At 46.7% G+C, this 16,906-nt stretch overlaps 2 protein-coding genes across 3 annotated transcripts in view; both read right to left on the bottom strand.

Moving 5' to 3' along the window:
* The window catches only part of LOC126574002 (G-protein coupled receptor dmsr-1-like), a 56,382-nt gene extending 43,845 nt beyond the window's left edge, over positions 1–12,537 (bottom strand). For both annotated transcript variants that reach the window (XM_050233892.1, XM_050233896.1), the window contains exon 1: positions 12,519–12,537. The gene's annotated coding sequence lies outside the window, so the exon portion shown is untranslated. The remainder of the gene's footprint in view (positions 1–12,518) is intronic.
* LOC126576701 (G-protein coupled receptor dmsr-1-like) lies at positions 460–12,774 on the bottom strand. Its single transcript, XM_050238007.1, has 3 exons — positions 12,660–12,774; positions 3,663–3,988; positions 460–1,504 (listed from the first exon to the last, which is right to left on the bottom strand). Exons 2-3 carry the CDS (start codon positions 3,815–3,817, stop codon positions 460–462), a joined length of 1,200 nt encoding a protein of 399 aa, XP_050093964.1. The 5' UTR covers positions 3,818–3,988; positions 12,660–12,774.
* Between the last annotated feature and the right edge of the window lie 4,132 nt (positions 12,775–16,906).

Genomic DNA, 16,906 nt, shown 5'->3' on the forward strand with positions numbered 1-16,906 from the left:
AGCCACACCATAGTTCTGAGCAACAAAAATATGTAAAATCCATTAACACTTTCAGTTCAACCACCCCCGGTTGGATGCTGGCCCAAATGGTGAATCAACATTCCTCGTTTGCTCGCTGACAAATGGCGCCGGTCGGTCATTTGGAAGTCCTCTGTTTTGCACCATTTTTGATGATGGCAAAGGAGAGCCAAAGCCAGAGGACCATCTCACTGCAATCCACTTATCGGACACCCAGCACGCCGGTCGTGGACAAAAGGAATTGGGAAGAAGTTGTTTGTCCGAAATGAAAGAATGAAAAGCAAAAGAGGCTCGCTGACAAATGGTGTGTCATTTGGTGCGAAAGTGTTGCCTCCTGCTGGCCAGACAAGCGATGGCATTGGCATATGCATTTGTCTTCGTAGCCATTGGCGCCGTGGAGGTCGTGTAGAAGAAATGACTCGCCCTTCCTCCATTACTCATTCATGCGGCCATCGTTTGTCGTATCGGATGTCCATCGCAAAAGAGCGGGAACGGAGCTGTCCGGAGTCTTTGTTTGCGTCTGTACAGCCCCTCCCCCGTTAGGGCAACTTCCGTTTCCGGCTTACCCAGCTTGAGGTAACAATTGAAGAAGAAGGACTTGTCGAGAATGGCGCTGAGCAGACCAAGGATGCCCTGAGGGAACTCAGTGATGAGGAAGAGGAGCAGCACAGCGAGCAGCATTCGCGTCGTACGATCGGTTTGCTTCTCCTTGTCACTCTGCTTGCTGCCCTTGGCCGCATCGACCACGCGGCCGTCCACGATCTGCTTCATGCCAGTGGCCGTTCCCGTCAGCTGGCTACGTCGTTGCTTCGCCTCCAGCAACGCGCCAATCAACCGTAGACTGAGAATGGTGAGTGCAATGCAGGGTATCAGCTTGAACACGACGCTGTAGATCCAGAAGTTGACGTTCAGAAGCGTTGGATTGTCGCGCACGAGCTGGGACGTTCCGAGACGGAACAGAGTCACGTTGCGGCCAGTATCGTTGGTGTCGCGCAACAGCAGATTGCCATCGCTACCGAGCAGCTCTACGTTGGATTGGATGCTGAAGGAGAGGTAGATCGGTATCGCAAGGAACGGACAGACGTCGTACGAGCTGAAGATGGCGGCCAGAGTCTTGGACATGTCGCACCATTGGCGGTTCCGCTGCGGATAAGCCACGGCAATGTAGCGCCAGATGGCCAGCGTGACCGTCAGCCAGATCGAGATCGTGTGGCAGATTTGGGCGAAGATCGAATGGAACATGATGTACCACGCCCAGCCGTAGGTGAGGCGTTGCTCACGCGACAACCGTAGGTATGGCACCGAGTTGACCGCGTACGGCATGTAGTCGAGCATGACGAGCAGATCGGCGATGGCCAGCCCGGTCAGGATCGCGTTGGTCGGTGAGCGCATCTCGCGCCGTGTCAACACCACGATGTTGAGCGTGTTGGCGATGCTGCCGAAGATGCACACCAACAGGCACACCATTCCGTGCACCTTGGCGTAACTGTGAACGAGAGGAAAAGAGAGAAACAAAGAGAGAGGACCCAATTAGTGTAATGAGAACACTCGTGGCATGTTTACATAATATCATCGAGTTTGAATTGCGCGAGCTTCCTTACATCATTTATGTCAATAAAGTGCGTTGCGTTGAATGTATAGAAAGCAATGAGATTGTGTCGACGCCGTGGCATGTCAATTCGATGAAATATGTTAACTGGTTCGAAATTTGTTAACCGGACTTTGATTCTGCTTGTAACGAAGCGAAGCGAACACAGGAACCATTAAACACAAAAGGGCTCGTAAGCATTATCAACGTCAAATCGATTCGTTCCTTTTCCGTTGCTCTTGCTGGTATTCTTGAACTCGAGCTGCCGCTATGTTGCCGCTTTCTAGCGAGCCAGCGAGCATGTGGGCGCAATCATCGTTATCGCAAACACTCAATGCAAATGCCTAACATCGTCCTCGGTTCAGCTACTTCGCTATTTAATAAGAAATAACGTTGGCCACCGTGGGCGGATGAGTCGGTTCCGTTGCCATCGGTTCCGTTGCCATGGAGAGTTCAAATAACGCAAAATTAACTTCTTCAATAGCATAACTATCGTTATCATTATGCGAAAAAGAGAAGTTGTCGGAGTGTGACGCCTTTTGCAATAAAATAAACAATTCGGACACCCATCCCAGAAACGCATTGTTTGTTCGTCTGGCGCACATTCACAATAGAAAATAGATCATTGTTATGACAAGTGTGTGGTGCGCGAACGAAGAGCAATGCTCCGCTGCATGACGTTGGTGTCTTCTGCTGTTTGGATCGATTTGATCTATCATCGAAACGGTCACTAGCAAACTGAAACAAATATATCTTATTGCTCATGTTCAATGAAGTGTGAGTGTGTGTGCAAGGTGGAAGGAATCGCATCATTACTTCTCGTATCGCGCTCTAGACCGATCGGCGATGTGAAATGAAGCGTTTTCGGGAGTTAATTTGCGTATCATTGTTTTTGACTCAATGTGCCTTCGCATAAATTTAACACCAACGTGAGAGAGAGAGAGCGTTGAAATGGGTTCGGTGAGAATGAATTGTAATATTAAAGAGGAGGGAGGTGCGTTTCGGGGCTCCGGCCGACGGTCGTTATCACCATCAATAACGTCGAGCGTGAAATTAGTTGCCTATTATGTGACATTTCGTTCTATTCCGATCTTTACATTGAGGGTGTGCGAGCAAGCACATCATTCACAATCATTATTGCTTGGTTTCGCCTTCTTTTGAAGCTATTATTGTGGATTTTAGAAACAGATGGAGGCGCCTGGCGGTTTTTTCGTGCAAATGGAGGCGCCTGGTAGCTCACGTTTTTTCGATTTTCGGCCGGCCGTCGCATGCACAATTTCACTGTGATTTCCATTGAAAGGTAGTATTTATATGTTCCTATCACAATCATTGAGACACACTCTTTTTGGAAGCATTTTTACCGTAAAAAATCTATTTTTTTCACAGATAAGGCGCAGAATGGAGCTAGAACTGATTGTTTCATCTTTTGGTACTGGTTTTTAATGATATGTCACTATCACATGGTCTGGTTGTATGTGATAAATTGTGTATCTTGTGTAAAATAGTCGTTCAGATTAGAACTACGCCGTCGATGAACGAAAAGCCATCCGGAAAATGACAGACAGCGATATCGAAATGACCACGCAATGACGGAAGTGAAAATGGCATTAATGAAGGCTACAAATTACCTAGATGACTCGGAAAAATGGGCTCGATTACTCGGCCAAACGATAAACCAGTTATCTGTTTCGGATTACCATCTGCCTTGCAGCTACCGATTCCGAGCTATTAGTGCTATTCGCTTAGGTTGCGTTTTCGTTGTTAATGCGTTGTGGTTTGGATGGATAGGATCTACGGGATCCACCCTTATCGCAGCTTCTTATGCCCACTTTTCTTACAGCTCTTTTTCTTTCATTCTGGGTCAAATTGAATGAAAAAGTATCTCGCTACCGGTTGGTTGGGTGTTCCGAATTGGCTGCTAATAGAAATAAATGGTCCCCTGCGTAGCCACCGTATCTTTCATCACAAACCATGGCGCTACTGTGGTGTGTACGTCGTGGGGTCGTGAAAATGGTTTGATTTATGTCGAGAGGCTGAGGTCTCGGAGTCGACTTACCTGGTGTGGAAGTCATCCAATGCCTTGCCGCAGTAAAGCAGCTGTGCTGTGGCCGTTGCCGTCGTCATGTTTCCGCTAGCACCGATCGTGCTGCCATCGAGGGGTGGCCCTTCGGTGACATTTATTACAAATTCTCCCAATTCCATGGAGCTCATAGTTGCTCGCTTTCATTAATCCGTCGCTGTTGCTCGCCGGCGGCCAATTTCGTCCAATCCACGTGCATTGGTGCTCACTCAACTCACGGAACTCACGATCAAACCACGACACTCGCGGTCAAACACTGTTTCTTCTGCTTCTCATACTGCGTCTGTTGCTTTCACTGATTCCTGTTGAAGTTGAATGGACATTTTTATCAAAAAATAGACAGCACTAGACACGGAGCACGAACTAAGCCGGACGAGGAAAGGTTTCGTTGGATTTTTTCCTCCAAAATCGTTCACTTGATTACACACAGATACATCCACACAAACTGGCCAGTGTATCATAGGAGATTGGTTCCGGTCAACGACTATCGAGTGGCTTGGAAGGCTTTTCTCGTCGTTGAGACGTGACCAGAGAACAAGCTTCCGCTTTACACTTTCACATTCAATGTTTCATCGATCCCTTTCGCTCCCTGTTGGATAGTCCCTGGAACAAGCTCTTCCGGTTCATGGTTTCGATTGAGAGTTCATGCACGAGTGCGTGAGTGTTTCCGTTATTTTGCGCTTCTTCTTCCTCTAAAACCTTCAATTGCTAGCACACAGCGCGTGCTTGAATGTATTATTTACAGCAGATGACAAAAAGGATAGGATCAAATTACTTTCAATCAAATGCGAAAAAGTATTCCCTCAAAATAAATGGTTGATAAATAAAAGTTCGTTCAAAATGCCATGAATTAATGCATGCATCTAATCCGATATGCACACTCAACTGGAATGGCGTTTCCGGATGATGGTGGATGCATGCACATCCTGCTGGTGGCGGGAAACGGGACAAGGCCATAAACAGGATTTCATTCATCTCGCTCGCTTGGGATAAAAGCGCAAAATCGAAACTAAACAATATGATCGTTATGCAGAACGCGCACTAGAGGGTTAGAGATGAGTCGGATGACTATGACGCATGAAGGAGATTCAATTTCCTTCCGCGACGCTACCTCTGTCAGTTCTGTTCCTCCGTGGAATGTATTTAGCCCGCCGCTCGGGTGAACAAGGAAGGGAAGGAAGCGTAAATCAATTTCGGATCGGCATCGACGACGATGAAGCCGACGGAACAGGATGTAATAGGGGCGGGGAATAGGAGAAGGTTGCGAAAGTTTGTTTATCGTTGTCGTTGGCTGCTGTACTTCCGACGAGCTGGTAAAGAAATTCAGAAGGACCGTACTCTCGGATGGATGGATTATGTTCGTTTAGGGCAACGACATCCCAGGACCGCCATGCGCCATCGCGATGCCAGCGGTGAGTGATGGAGATTTAACGCTCTGATCGTGTGATTATCTTAGAATCCATCTTCATGGACCTGGTTGAACGTAAATCGATTTTAATATCTAACGAGCAGCCCATCGTTGGTGAGTTCAAATCAAATTGTGTTGTTTTATGTACACCCGTAATGAATGCTGCCATATGCCAGCGCAAAGGAGGGTGAAATGAAATGTTAGAACCTTGAAAAGCGCTCTCGATGAGCCACTTGTTCGCTGTCTGCTTCGCTTAGAGCTCCATCAGTGGCCACGGGCTAATCGGCTTGCAGAAGTTGGCCAACAAAGCACCGAAAGCATCATCAGCAACATCATTAACAACGCGCGAAAAGGCGTCACGATGCGATGGAACTGTATAACCGCGGCATGGCATAAGTTTTCTATCAAATTATTTCCAATTAACTCGCTACCAAGAGGAATTGCTACTGTTCTAGGAGAGGTTAGAAAGGCAGAAGAAGAGGTGTAGGAACCGAAAAGAAGGGAGAAATTGATGAACTCATGTTATGCCAGTCTGCTGATTCATCAGCTGCGAATTTCTCGTTTCAACAGGATCCAAACGACAGAACGGTAACGGTGGTTCGGTCGCCCGGAATGAAACAGAAATCAATCAACTGTGAATGGGCCAGTAGGAATCGTTCACTCCTTCCGCCCGTAATACCCTCTGTGAGTTTGTCGTTTCACATCGTCGTTAAACGTATCGCGAGAACCGCGCTCACCTGTGCCGTCAACGCATCATCATTAGAGTCGAAATTGTCCAGCCAGCCTTCGGATGCTTATCACCAATCAATGGTCGCTGCTTCGTGGCACGAACTGTCGGAAAGTATGGAAATTCGATCCGAAGCAGAACAGTTTGTTGCCGATGTCTCTTTTCTCTAATTGCAGGTCACGTTGCTACTTCATTAGGTGCCAAGGTCACACTACGGACGCAAGGTCCTAGCATCTCGAGCCTTAATGAGCGGATTTTTAGACAGGATTTACATCAAATTATCGTTCGTCGCTATCTCTTTTTCTTCCTCTTTTTCTCACTAGTTCATTCAAAGTCGTATCCTCGCACCATAAATGCTGATCTGTTAGGATCTTTGATGTGAAGGATCTCTCGTAGGGTGTTGCGTTGGGAGGAGAATCCGTTTAGCAATTCCCTTTTGGAACACCAGGACCGTCAGGAAGTGTTAGGGCCGTAGACTGGTTTATTGCATTTGCATCCCCACCGTGGCACTGGATGCGATCGCTTGACAAAGAAGTCTCAAGATTGAGTTGCAAGTTCATCATCTGCTCTGCCTGGTCGCCACCTGGCACCGTTATTGTTAAACAAAATGAAGTGCTTCTCTGTGGTTTTCAGGAGCAATAGCGCGAGTAGTACAAATATTGGCCTGTTGCAATAAGCTCGTTTTCATGGTGGAACGCAGACCGCCACATGATTGCACAACACACCAACACACGAGACAAACCGCCGTTCCAATGGTGCGGTGCCGCAAGATTCATGTGTTACGCTTGGCTGACGTGGCGTTCTAAACGAACCTGCTTCCCACACTTTCCACCGCGTCAGTTCCAGCTACCACATGAGCTCAAGCACTCCGAGAATGTGTCTGGGTGTGTTTGGCATATTTGTGGTAAGAAGGTAACAAGCAAAGGAGCGTTCGCTTTCGCTTGAGCCTCCTAGAGCCACGACTCACTCGAGCCAGGCGTCACTGGCCGATCAGAGTGAAGGTGCTACCAAGCTTTGACTTCAGTCTTGTCAGCAGCGTGCACGGATTTTTGCATGAGCAATTTTGAAGAACTCTTTAAATGGATATTACGAAGGGCCTTTCGCTTGTCGCTTCGCGTTCGCTTTGGAGATGTTGGCGGCCTAGAATCCGCCTGCCCTAGAGCAATCAACAGAGTTTGTCTTGGTTCATCATCATGCTGGAGCGGGATTCATGGAAAAGGGAGTACATCTTTCATGTTTCCCCTTCTTCTATTCGCGATCAAGTTATCCAATTTCGTGAGCATGTCCACGAGAATGAGCCGCCTTGTGCCGTGAACCGCAACATAAACTTTGAGCCATGGCCACACGGGTCTGCGCCACAGAACGCCACAGAGTCGTGTAGCAATAAACATAAAGTGAAAACATCCGTCGAGACCGTTACTCCGCGAATCATCCTCGTTCCATGATGGCTTTCATTCCTCGCCATCACGATTCGCGTTCTTCGTCAAAACCGCGGCCAATCCATCCGTTAGCCGGTGAGATCGCAAGCTAGCTGGCCTGTGGGTGGTTCGACTGGTTGGTTCTCTTATTTTAATTTCCGGTCCTTGTCTCGGAGTTCCAAAAGGTCAACGCCGGAGAAGAGTGTTGCAGAGCTGTCCATCGACGGTTGCCCGTGGTAACCTTCAGAAGCTGAAAGCAGTAAAGCCGTGAAGCCATCTAGTCATCGGGATTGTAATGCCATCGGGAATACGAAATGAAGTGCAACACCTCATGCCAGTCCGTGGTTCTGGTAATGGATTAACAGCAACCGACCGGCCGACCGATGGATGACAGGACTCCGGACATTGGCTCGATAAACAACCACTCAGTCATGGCCCTGGTGTTGTTCGGTTTTGGTGCACGAGTACATGTCACTCTTGTCATCGGTCCGCGCGCACAAATGAATCCAAATTATCGCGGAGTTTTATGCGTTCGGCGAATCTTCTTTTGGGCGTATTCTCTAGAGACCGTTGGGCGGAAATTGTGCCGCATTTCCTTCCGTGCTTTCGTTCGTCAGCGATGGATTATTGTTTAGGGGAGGAATTTCATAAAAATCACTTTTTCCGAGGACGGCTGTTGCGCTATTTCGGGACTCTTTTATCCGAAGATTGAGACGAGGTCAGAATGCCGTGGAATGATGAGAATTCGGGGATATTTACTGGTTAAACTTTTGGAAGCCACACAGCAATGGATCGCACCGAGGCAATCGTGAAAAGCCTTTTATGTGGCGCTGGAAGAGGATTCATGGAGTGAAAGTGTAAAAGTAGTACAGCTGTGGTTTATGAATAGAAATGATTCCTTTTTGGGGTCAAAGAGAGTGGTTTGTAGCTGTGGAATGACGGCGAGGCCGAGGTATAGATGCCGCAGGATTTCTGTTTGCATTTTTTGTAATGTAAAGAAAAAATATTCTACTGTCTATTTTATAAAATATCACTAAACCAACGGAAAATTAATACAAATGGTAGTTTTTGCGTGATTTATGCTCGTATAAATAATAACACTTGACAATGACAAACAAAAATAATAATATTCGATTTACATTGTGGAGTATGTGGCCAAACTGCGATTGATACTGTGGCTGATACGTGGAATTTAGGAGCAGATAAGATTTGAATAGGGAAGCGTTTAGCGTTCTCAGTGCACAAAGATCCTCTATCCAAAGCAGAATTCTCCGAAGTCTTCGTTTCTCGACATTACATTTAGCCTTACATCAAGTCCCTGAGCTCGCCGTCTTTAAGTGGATGTCTGTCATTCACATTAACAACGGTTCGATCCGTTTTGAGAATTCCTTGGCGGTCTATACGGGATGTTCCAAAGAAACGTAAAGCACCGAAATAGAATTGATGTGGATTGATTGAAATTAGAACCGAAGGAATAAAAATCCCCAAATCAACAACAATGGTGTAGTGTTTCGCCCTAAATGTTCTCAGATCTGTACACTGGCAGAGGCAGAAAGTGATTCGTGGGAAAGATGTAATATGAATAATACGGAAAAGGCAGACAGTTTAGGATATTGACAGTATTAAACGAGGATCTGAAGCAGCTTTATCTGTGGGAAGATATTTGTGGAATAGAGTAGATTCATTCCACTACAAAAGAAAAGGCTTTTAGACAATCCTGTTTCACCACTTTGTAGCCATTTTCAGATGTTTGTTTTGCATTTAGTGTTGCCCGTTTGTAAACACGAAAGCATGAAGCGAGTTTCTGGGAGGACAATGCGATGATGGTGGTGTTTATCCAATGTGTCGAGAGCGAGTTGGTCAGAGATCCTCAAGTCCAAACACGTTGAGGTGGAGAATAAATAGAACTTGTTTATGTGCGTGTTCTGGTTTCAGGAAACAAACGAGTGGCAAGTAGCTTTGTTTCCGCATGTAACACATTCTATGTAGCTTAATTCGATGGCTGATGCTTGACATTTTCATACAAACGTGACTTCAGATGCGATAAGGAAAGAACCTTGGCATACACTAAAGAGGAAATGAAGATAATTGTCCCTTATTTGCGATTTGCACTTGCGCGGAACGAAATGGAAGCTTCGAAAAAGGTCAAACGAAGGCTGAAGACGGATAAAACGTATCCACAAGTTCACCAATTGATCTATGATTCGATTGAGCATATGAATTGGCAAGCAGTAGGCTACTCTGCAAAGCTCCCTGTTATGCAAATACGCAAGATAGCTCCCAAAAACCCCCTTTCCAGAAGCACTAAGCAAGACATTATGTGATGTGCTCACGCCATGGAACGATAGATGGTCGGTTGATTTGATCCCCAAAAATGGTAGATTCATTCCATCCAGGACGGATTCGGGATTAAGTTTAGCTCTTTCGTAATCCGAGGACATCCCATTTCCGCCCTTTCGCATGTTGAAACGGTTCTTAAGAGATTGACCAACGTGGTAGCTCAAAGTCCGAATGGTCGACATTTTGATTTGCCATTGTCGTATCAGTTTCGCCTCTCAGGAGGCGACCTTCCATCCGTCAGGCATCGTTTAGCCTGATTATGTTGACCCTCGTCGCTACCGAATATCGGGAGGGATCGAATGCGTGATTGGTCACGCCACGGTTTGATAACTCGAACCTCATGATACAGCATGTGAGCGTGTGTTTGGTGTGTTCGATGAGCTTCCAGTGTCCGTAGTACATTCGCTTCCTCACTTTCGCTTAAGCCGATGGCCGTGAGGATTGGTCCCCAACTCCTTCCCTCGATGCCATCCGAGGGGCTATTGGCATGTTGGAACCGAACACCACAGATAACGTTGCGCAATACACGCCTGATGTCACCTGTGTGTTAATTACGTACGATAAAGTTTCCTTTCCACCATGATCACTCCTCCACCATCCATCACCGGCGAGTGGAACTGCGGATAAGGTGCACGTTTACTGCGCGGTAAAGCGACACCAGACGACCATGGAACGGTCCACGGTTTTACAAAAATGCACCGCACCGGTGAAAATGTTACCGGATTTTCCGGCCACTTGTGCGAGAACAATGCTCCATCTCCATCGCCGGTGCTACGAGATGTGAGATAAGCGTCGAGCGTCAGACTGGAGCAAGTTGAGCTCCAAAACGTGATGCAGACATCATGCTTCTACGCAATAGCTACCCGACCACCACATGGTGGCGAGCGTCTTGGGTGCAAAGTATTTTTAGGATTCCGACGAGAGCGCAGTGGAGACCACCCTTGGGGAGTAGAAGAGTTGGAAAGCGTGCGTGGCGTTCCAAAGCGGCGTTCCAAATAAAACAAGGGGTTTGGTCGCTCATTTGCTTAGCAGCATCGGTTGTGGTTGCTGTTTACGGGCTGGTAGCCCACAGTAGGGGTCGGTTTTTTGTTGAACAAAAGTTCCTCAAACACGCTCTTGTGTCCGGGAGTCCAGCAGGGTGCGCACCACTGGAATGCTTGCCATTTGTGCGTCGTTCGCGGCTCATAACCATCACGCGTAGCCACCTCATTCCACAACACTGCTCTCTCCCTATCTCCCTCTCTCTCTCTCTTGGTCTCATCATCACTAAGTCCCGGCATGTTCGACATGTAAACTCATCATTTATCTCGCCATTAAGGCTTCAGTCGAGGTCGAGGCCAGGTCATGCCAAGGCAGGCCAAGGCAGACATGTTTAAACGCAAACACTCTCGTGCTCAATCGCACTGGGCTCACCACGAGACCACAGAGCAACGAAAGCGTCACGGGCTCTCTTCTCCAGTTCCTCTTGGAGTCATTTTTCTTTTCTTTCCTGCGTTGCAAAGTGCAGCACACCCCGCAGCAAGCAAGTGGCCACACACAGACACAAGGAGTCAGTGATGATGATTCGACGACGACGGCGATGACGATGATGACTAGGACGACGACAAGTACAACTAGCGCTGAGGCACACATCATCGTGAAGCGAAGTGAGTACTTCATTTTTCTCGTTCACCTACCCATCCATCTTTAATGAACGCTATTGTTCTGTTTTAGCATAATGTTTCGTCGCTACCACCGTCTTCCACCACATCCACCCCAGTCATTGGTGCTGGTTGCCGTGGACCCTTCGGTATCTCCGCATTTCTTTTGCTTAATGAAAACTTCTAGCCCCACGGCCCACGTTTCATTGGCGAAGGGTGAAGCAACTCACATGGCCGTGTTGGTATGCTGGAAGGGAGGGCATTATTGGTGGAATAGGAAGGGGAGACACGAGGAACATCAGCTGGATAGGAAAAAGATAAACACGTCCGATACGGATGGCATGGCACCTTCCCCTGGAGTAGTGGCCGCGAACATGGTGCATCCGCATCACCGGCACTGGCCATCGGCACTACATTCATCCAACGGTTGTGTTCCAATGGGGGATCCGGATCGCAGAACTTTTTATCCTGCCGTGCACACACTCGGTAAATATGCTCCATTCACGGTGCATACGAGAAGAGAAAAAGAAATAGAGAGAAGCGTTGGCGTGGAAGCGGAATGCTACACAGTTGGTGCGCTGGCGATCCGGGAATCCCGTGGAAAGCCCGTGCACACCAGGATTCAAATTTGCTCCAAGTCCCAATGGATCCATTGGTCGTGGGCTTCAGTGTAAAGAGGAGCTTTAGCGTTGGATTTGGAGAGGAAACAGTGCGACAGATGACCACATTACAACCATCCGGTGGTCATTGGACCGTAAAGTGTGTCCCACGGGATATGGATTCTCACCGAGGACCACCAGGTACCGGCAATGTGTCATCGTAAACCACAAAGTACCTCAGAAGGTGCTCAAAAATGCCAATTAATGCTTCACGACCGAACGCAGGTCTTGGTGTTAATTAATTTGTTCCTCATTAAAATTGTCCTTCCAGACCACACGCGCGGGAGAGAACTGGGATGATAGCAACAAGTTTCTCGGGCTCCTTTGACGAACACCTTCGGAGTGGAAGGAACCACGAAACCGCGAAACCACGTAGCAACCGCTTGGCACTCTTTGATGGCGTCGTAAAACAGAATAATGCCGACCACACTGTCTTGATGATCATGACGATTAACTGCTGCTAACGGCACTGATGGTACACCACGAGGACAAGGACCGTCACGACAAACATTCTGGCTGCTTTCCAGGGCACTTTCACTCGAATAGGCGGACGATTTTTCCAAAAATAGTCCTGGACCACCGAAAGTGCCCCGAGAATGGTAATGGCGGACAGTACCAATAACTCATAAGCAATAATCACCGAAACAGGCCACGCCACGCCACGCCACGGTCACTAACAGATCGCGGAGGAGGATCGAGGATTCGGAATTCAAAGAACGAAAGACAAACAAACACAAAACCGAGTGTTGGCGTGTGGTGGGCGCTCGTGCCACTGTCCCACCTGCTTCTCCTTCTCCTCCCCCTCCTCCTCCTGATGTGATTTACGCGCGCGAACAGAATTCCGAAACACAATCAACGGCGCCGGATCCTTGCTCAACTGACCACAAGCAGCAATCCGGGACGGTGGCTCACGAGTGACTGAATCGGAGTTGCCAAGAACCACGCGGATCACCCCTCCATCGTGGTCGGGAACGACGATCGAAAGGGCGCGTGCGTCGCCGAGGCGTGAATGTTGCTTCCGAGGGGCAGCACCAACATCGGCGTTCGGATGTTGGATCGCCAGTAACGGTTACATCCTATGTTTCATCGCGTTGGCCACATCATGTCGCTGTGACCGTGGTCTCACTTCACCTTCCTTCCTTCCTGTCCATCGCAGAGCTATGGCGGTGCTGGCGTTCCGCTTGTATTGTTTATGTTCATCGAGCGCAGACGAAGGAGAGTTGGCGAGTGGCGAAATGTTTACAAAACTTCACGAAGGAATCCGTGGCCCCATGCCGAATATCGAACTCGCAACTCGTAACGCGATAATGTTCCGGCAGCCGCCTTTGAATGGCTTCGGGAATGAATGCCAGCGCCGAGGGATGAATGTCTTGCAGAACGCGTTGAGCAGCCGAGAAAGGAAATACATCATTGGGAATGGCTGTTAGAGAGGAGAAGGGTGGTGGTTGAGGTGCAGGTTGAATGATAAACCTCTTCTGTGGCGCGTGCTTTTGTGTTTTTCTTATTGAAATGTCTTTCTCCGCGCACCGCCATCCATGGACTTGGCGCGGAAGTGTAAAGTTACGTGTGCAGCATGTCGTTTGCATGCCAGAGGGTGGTGGTGAGGATCTAGAACCACATTTTCAGGGTACCGAGTGTGGAGATTCCAATTCAAGCCATCTGTAGAGTTACAAATCAATCCAAATCCACGATAAGTATTGAGTTGCTAGCAGCTGACATCGGGCGTCTTCATTCCGGTCGCGTTGGCCGATTCATGATACATTCAACAACAGAACTACTTGCGACGTGCTTGGTGTGACATTTCGTGGAAGGTGATGATGAGACAGGATCAAAAGGAGCATCAAACAGACAGACGAAAACGATGGATTGGGGTCACTGGCTGGTTGTTGGAATCGTTTTGAGTTATTCCTTTGGCTGGTACAGCCTTTTCTCATTTCCATAATCCATTTTGCGACATCGATTTCGATCAAACGATCAGCTGTCTTTAAAGATAATGCAATGGTAGTGAAACATAGAGGCAGACCAGCCTCATACAGAGCAGGCATAAGGAAAGCTGATTAAAAAGGAGTTGACAAATTGAAGCTTGATAGTGCTGGGTTTCAAATACAACCAAAGAATGGCATATGGATTTCTATTTCTTCATTTATTAACTTTTATGAAATTTTTTAGAAGCCGCAAACAGTGAGAGAAGAAAAAACTGAACTGAAAGACTCCTTCGAGGTGTTGATTTCACTTTATAAATTATAGATTCAACTACAACTCACCATGAAGTTTTGGGTTTCAGGATAAATTTAGACGGAAAGTGATCTATGGCGCACGATGAAATCTGGTGGCCTGGTGCGTTATAGTTGTTTGTCGGTTCGAGCAGCTCACACAAATAACCATTGCAGAAATGAAAATAATGATCGGAAACATGTTTGTGACATTGAGATTCACTTACATTGGCCAGATGAGATCGCGGTAGAAACTATTTTCAGCTGAACCATCGCTGGGCCAAATGCTTGATGGATTTAAATGGGGAATCTAAAATTAGGAAGCTTATTTTCCGGTGCCTGGAACGTGCAATGAGCAAATCTCAAGTAAATCTGATCATAATCTGTCGAAGAGCATTACCAGCAGGTGATCGTTAAGCTTACATTGAATGTAAATGCTATTCGGAATGAAATCGTTCTCCGCATTAATCATTTTGGCAACAAACAAGTCCTGATGGTAATTCTCTTCGGTGTTCTGAGGAAATAAAATTGAGTGCACAACTCACACGCAATTATTATATTGGATACAATTCAAAACGCCTGGAATGTTTCTTTCCGTTTCCTGATTTATGTTTCTATGTGCCTGGAATATTCCACCAGAAATTGAATGTTTAACATCTGCTTGCTCTTTCTTCCCTCGAATGCCAGCACACGGACACTGAGGACACTTTCTATGAATCTCATTTGCATAATCAATGCGCTCGACAGCAGAATGGTTACGGTTGACACTCTGGTTCCATCATGAAACTGTATTTAACAGCTGCTTTCCCCTCGGTTCATGGACGAACTGCGGCACCGTAAATTATAAATATGGCAAGACGTTCGACATTTGGCATTCCGATTGATTCGCGTTCATCCGTCAGCCGCGTATCTCTTTAAGATCCTTGGTTGTCTTTCGACTTTATCGAATCTGGATTGGCTGAGACAATGAAGATGGATATCCTTTTGACGTCGTTGTGTTTTTACAGAAAGCTCGATTTCCAATCGCTGTTTGACTGCAGATCGAGTTGTAGAACTGTGTTTACGCACGCATACGATTGAGCATCGTCACCTCTAGCACCAGATTGCCTTCGAGAGGAAGAGAAGTAAAGGACAACAGAGGGAAAACAAAGCAACAAAATAGCAAGCCCATCGCCAGGACTGATACACCGTCGATCGCCCATAAACGGTGAGATGTGGGTGATATTTCTCTGTAATGCTTCGTTCCTTGGGGCCATCTTGAAGACGCTCGGTGTGAACATGATGGCCACCTAAACAGCAGTCAGGTATGGGATGAGGAAGGAAAGGGTATAAACACCGTAAATCTGTGGCAAACAAGCGAGAACTAGTTCCACATACTTTAAACAAGGTCATGGGACCACGACCCCGGCTTTGCATACTCAACTTGATTCTCGCAAGGTCTAGTTGCTGGTGAACAGCTGACGGAATTGAAACGTTTCTACAATCCATCGCAATCAGGGGTTGCAGGAAAGAGAGAGAAATAATTTATGGAACGCAAAGTGCTGATATGGTTATCACCTTCGAACATGAGCGGCTTACATTAATTACCATTTTCATTGATGGCACCATTTCCACTGTCGTATTTATGCTGGGTAGCAAATGAAAATGTCAGATCGTTGATGGGATTTGCATTAAATTATTGCCGCTGAGTACCCCAAGTCGCTCTAAGATGTAGCAAAGGAGGGAAAATGTTTCAGCAATTGAACTGAAATAGGTTTGGTTTAATAATGCTGCAATATAAACATTCTCCAAAATCGTTCATTGCTACTTCTAATTGAATTAATCATTTGTATCTTATTCGATAAAAGATCGTGATTATAAAATTCCATCAGCCCTTTGTGCACGAATCAGGCCGAGTCTTGCTCAAACTGAAATCGATTTTCGCTGTAACATCATGCGTAATGCCTCTACTCCGCCCTAGTAATTAAGCGTCTGTTTTTGTTTATCTTTAATGAACGACATCTCAAGTACTCTAAACCAAAGCTAATGTGGTCAACTAACTTCCGCCGTTTTCCCTCCTCTCTCGAACGTCCTTGTTTTTATTGCCATTAATAAAACAACGTTTGGATTTTGCCATGGCAGTAACTATTGACTGAATCTGCTTGATTTGCACAGATTCGATGTTAATGTCTGGGTGAGGTTGGCGAGGATAAAGAAGCACAAAAGGAACCGTATCGCGAATTAATCGCTTTTTCGGATCTCGTGGCCATGGTGGAGGAGATGAAGGAAACATTATGCTGATCAAATTCAAGGCACCAGCCACATCGGTTCCTACGCCAGACACACATTGGGTGTGGGTGTGACCGTATCAATTAGAGCAAGATAGGAAATTGGCAGCCATTAATCATTGTCATAAAGTGTAATTTCCGCTCTGCTGGACTGATGGAGTAAATTACGTGCTGTGGCGGTCAAGAGATGAGAACCGAATCCTAAGTAAGGATTGATTAGTGGGTGATTATATTTTGAGCTTTAAACTCAGCATCATTATTTAATAATCGTATAACTTCATAGGAGATGTCTCGATGGAAAGATGCCTTTGATAGTTCTTTTCAAACGATAGCTGATACGCTTTTGCTCCTCCACATTTGAATGTTTTTTCATTGATTGATCACCATCAAACACTTCATTGAGATCGATCAATAGTTCACAAAGTTTCTCCCTATTGTGCTGGTGTGTATAAGATAAATGAATCTCTGGGACCAACTATGGATGACCGCGAGGTATGAGGTTGTTTGCCACAATCGCTACATCCAACGCCTTTGTGTGATAAGAAACT

This window comes from Anopheles aquasalis, chromosome 3, assembly GCF_943734665.1.
Source record: "Anopheles aquasalis chromosome 3, idAnoAquaMG_Q_19, whole genome shotgun sequence".
Classification (NCBI taxonomy): Eukaryota; Metazoa; Arthropoda; class Insecta; order Diptera; family Culicidae; genus Anopheles; species Anopheles aquasalis.

Bases quoted from the DNA above. Each gene is read 5' to 3' on its own strand.
- LOC126576701 (XM_050238007.1), bottom strand. From the start codon at position 3,817: ATGAGCTCCATGGAATTGGGAGAATTTGTAATAAATGTCACCGAAGGG. The intron at 1,505-3,662 runs GTAAGTCGACTC...TCTCGTTCACAG, and splicing joins TTGGATGACTTCCACACCAG to TTACGCCAAGGTGCACGGAA.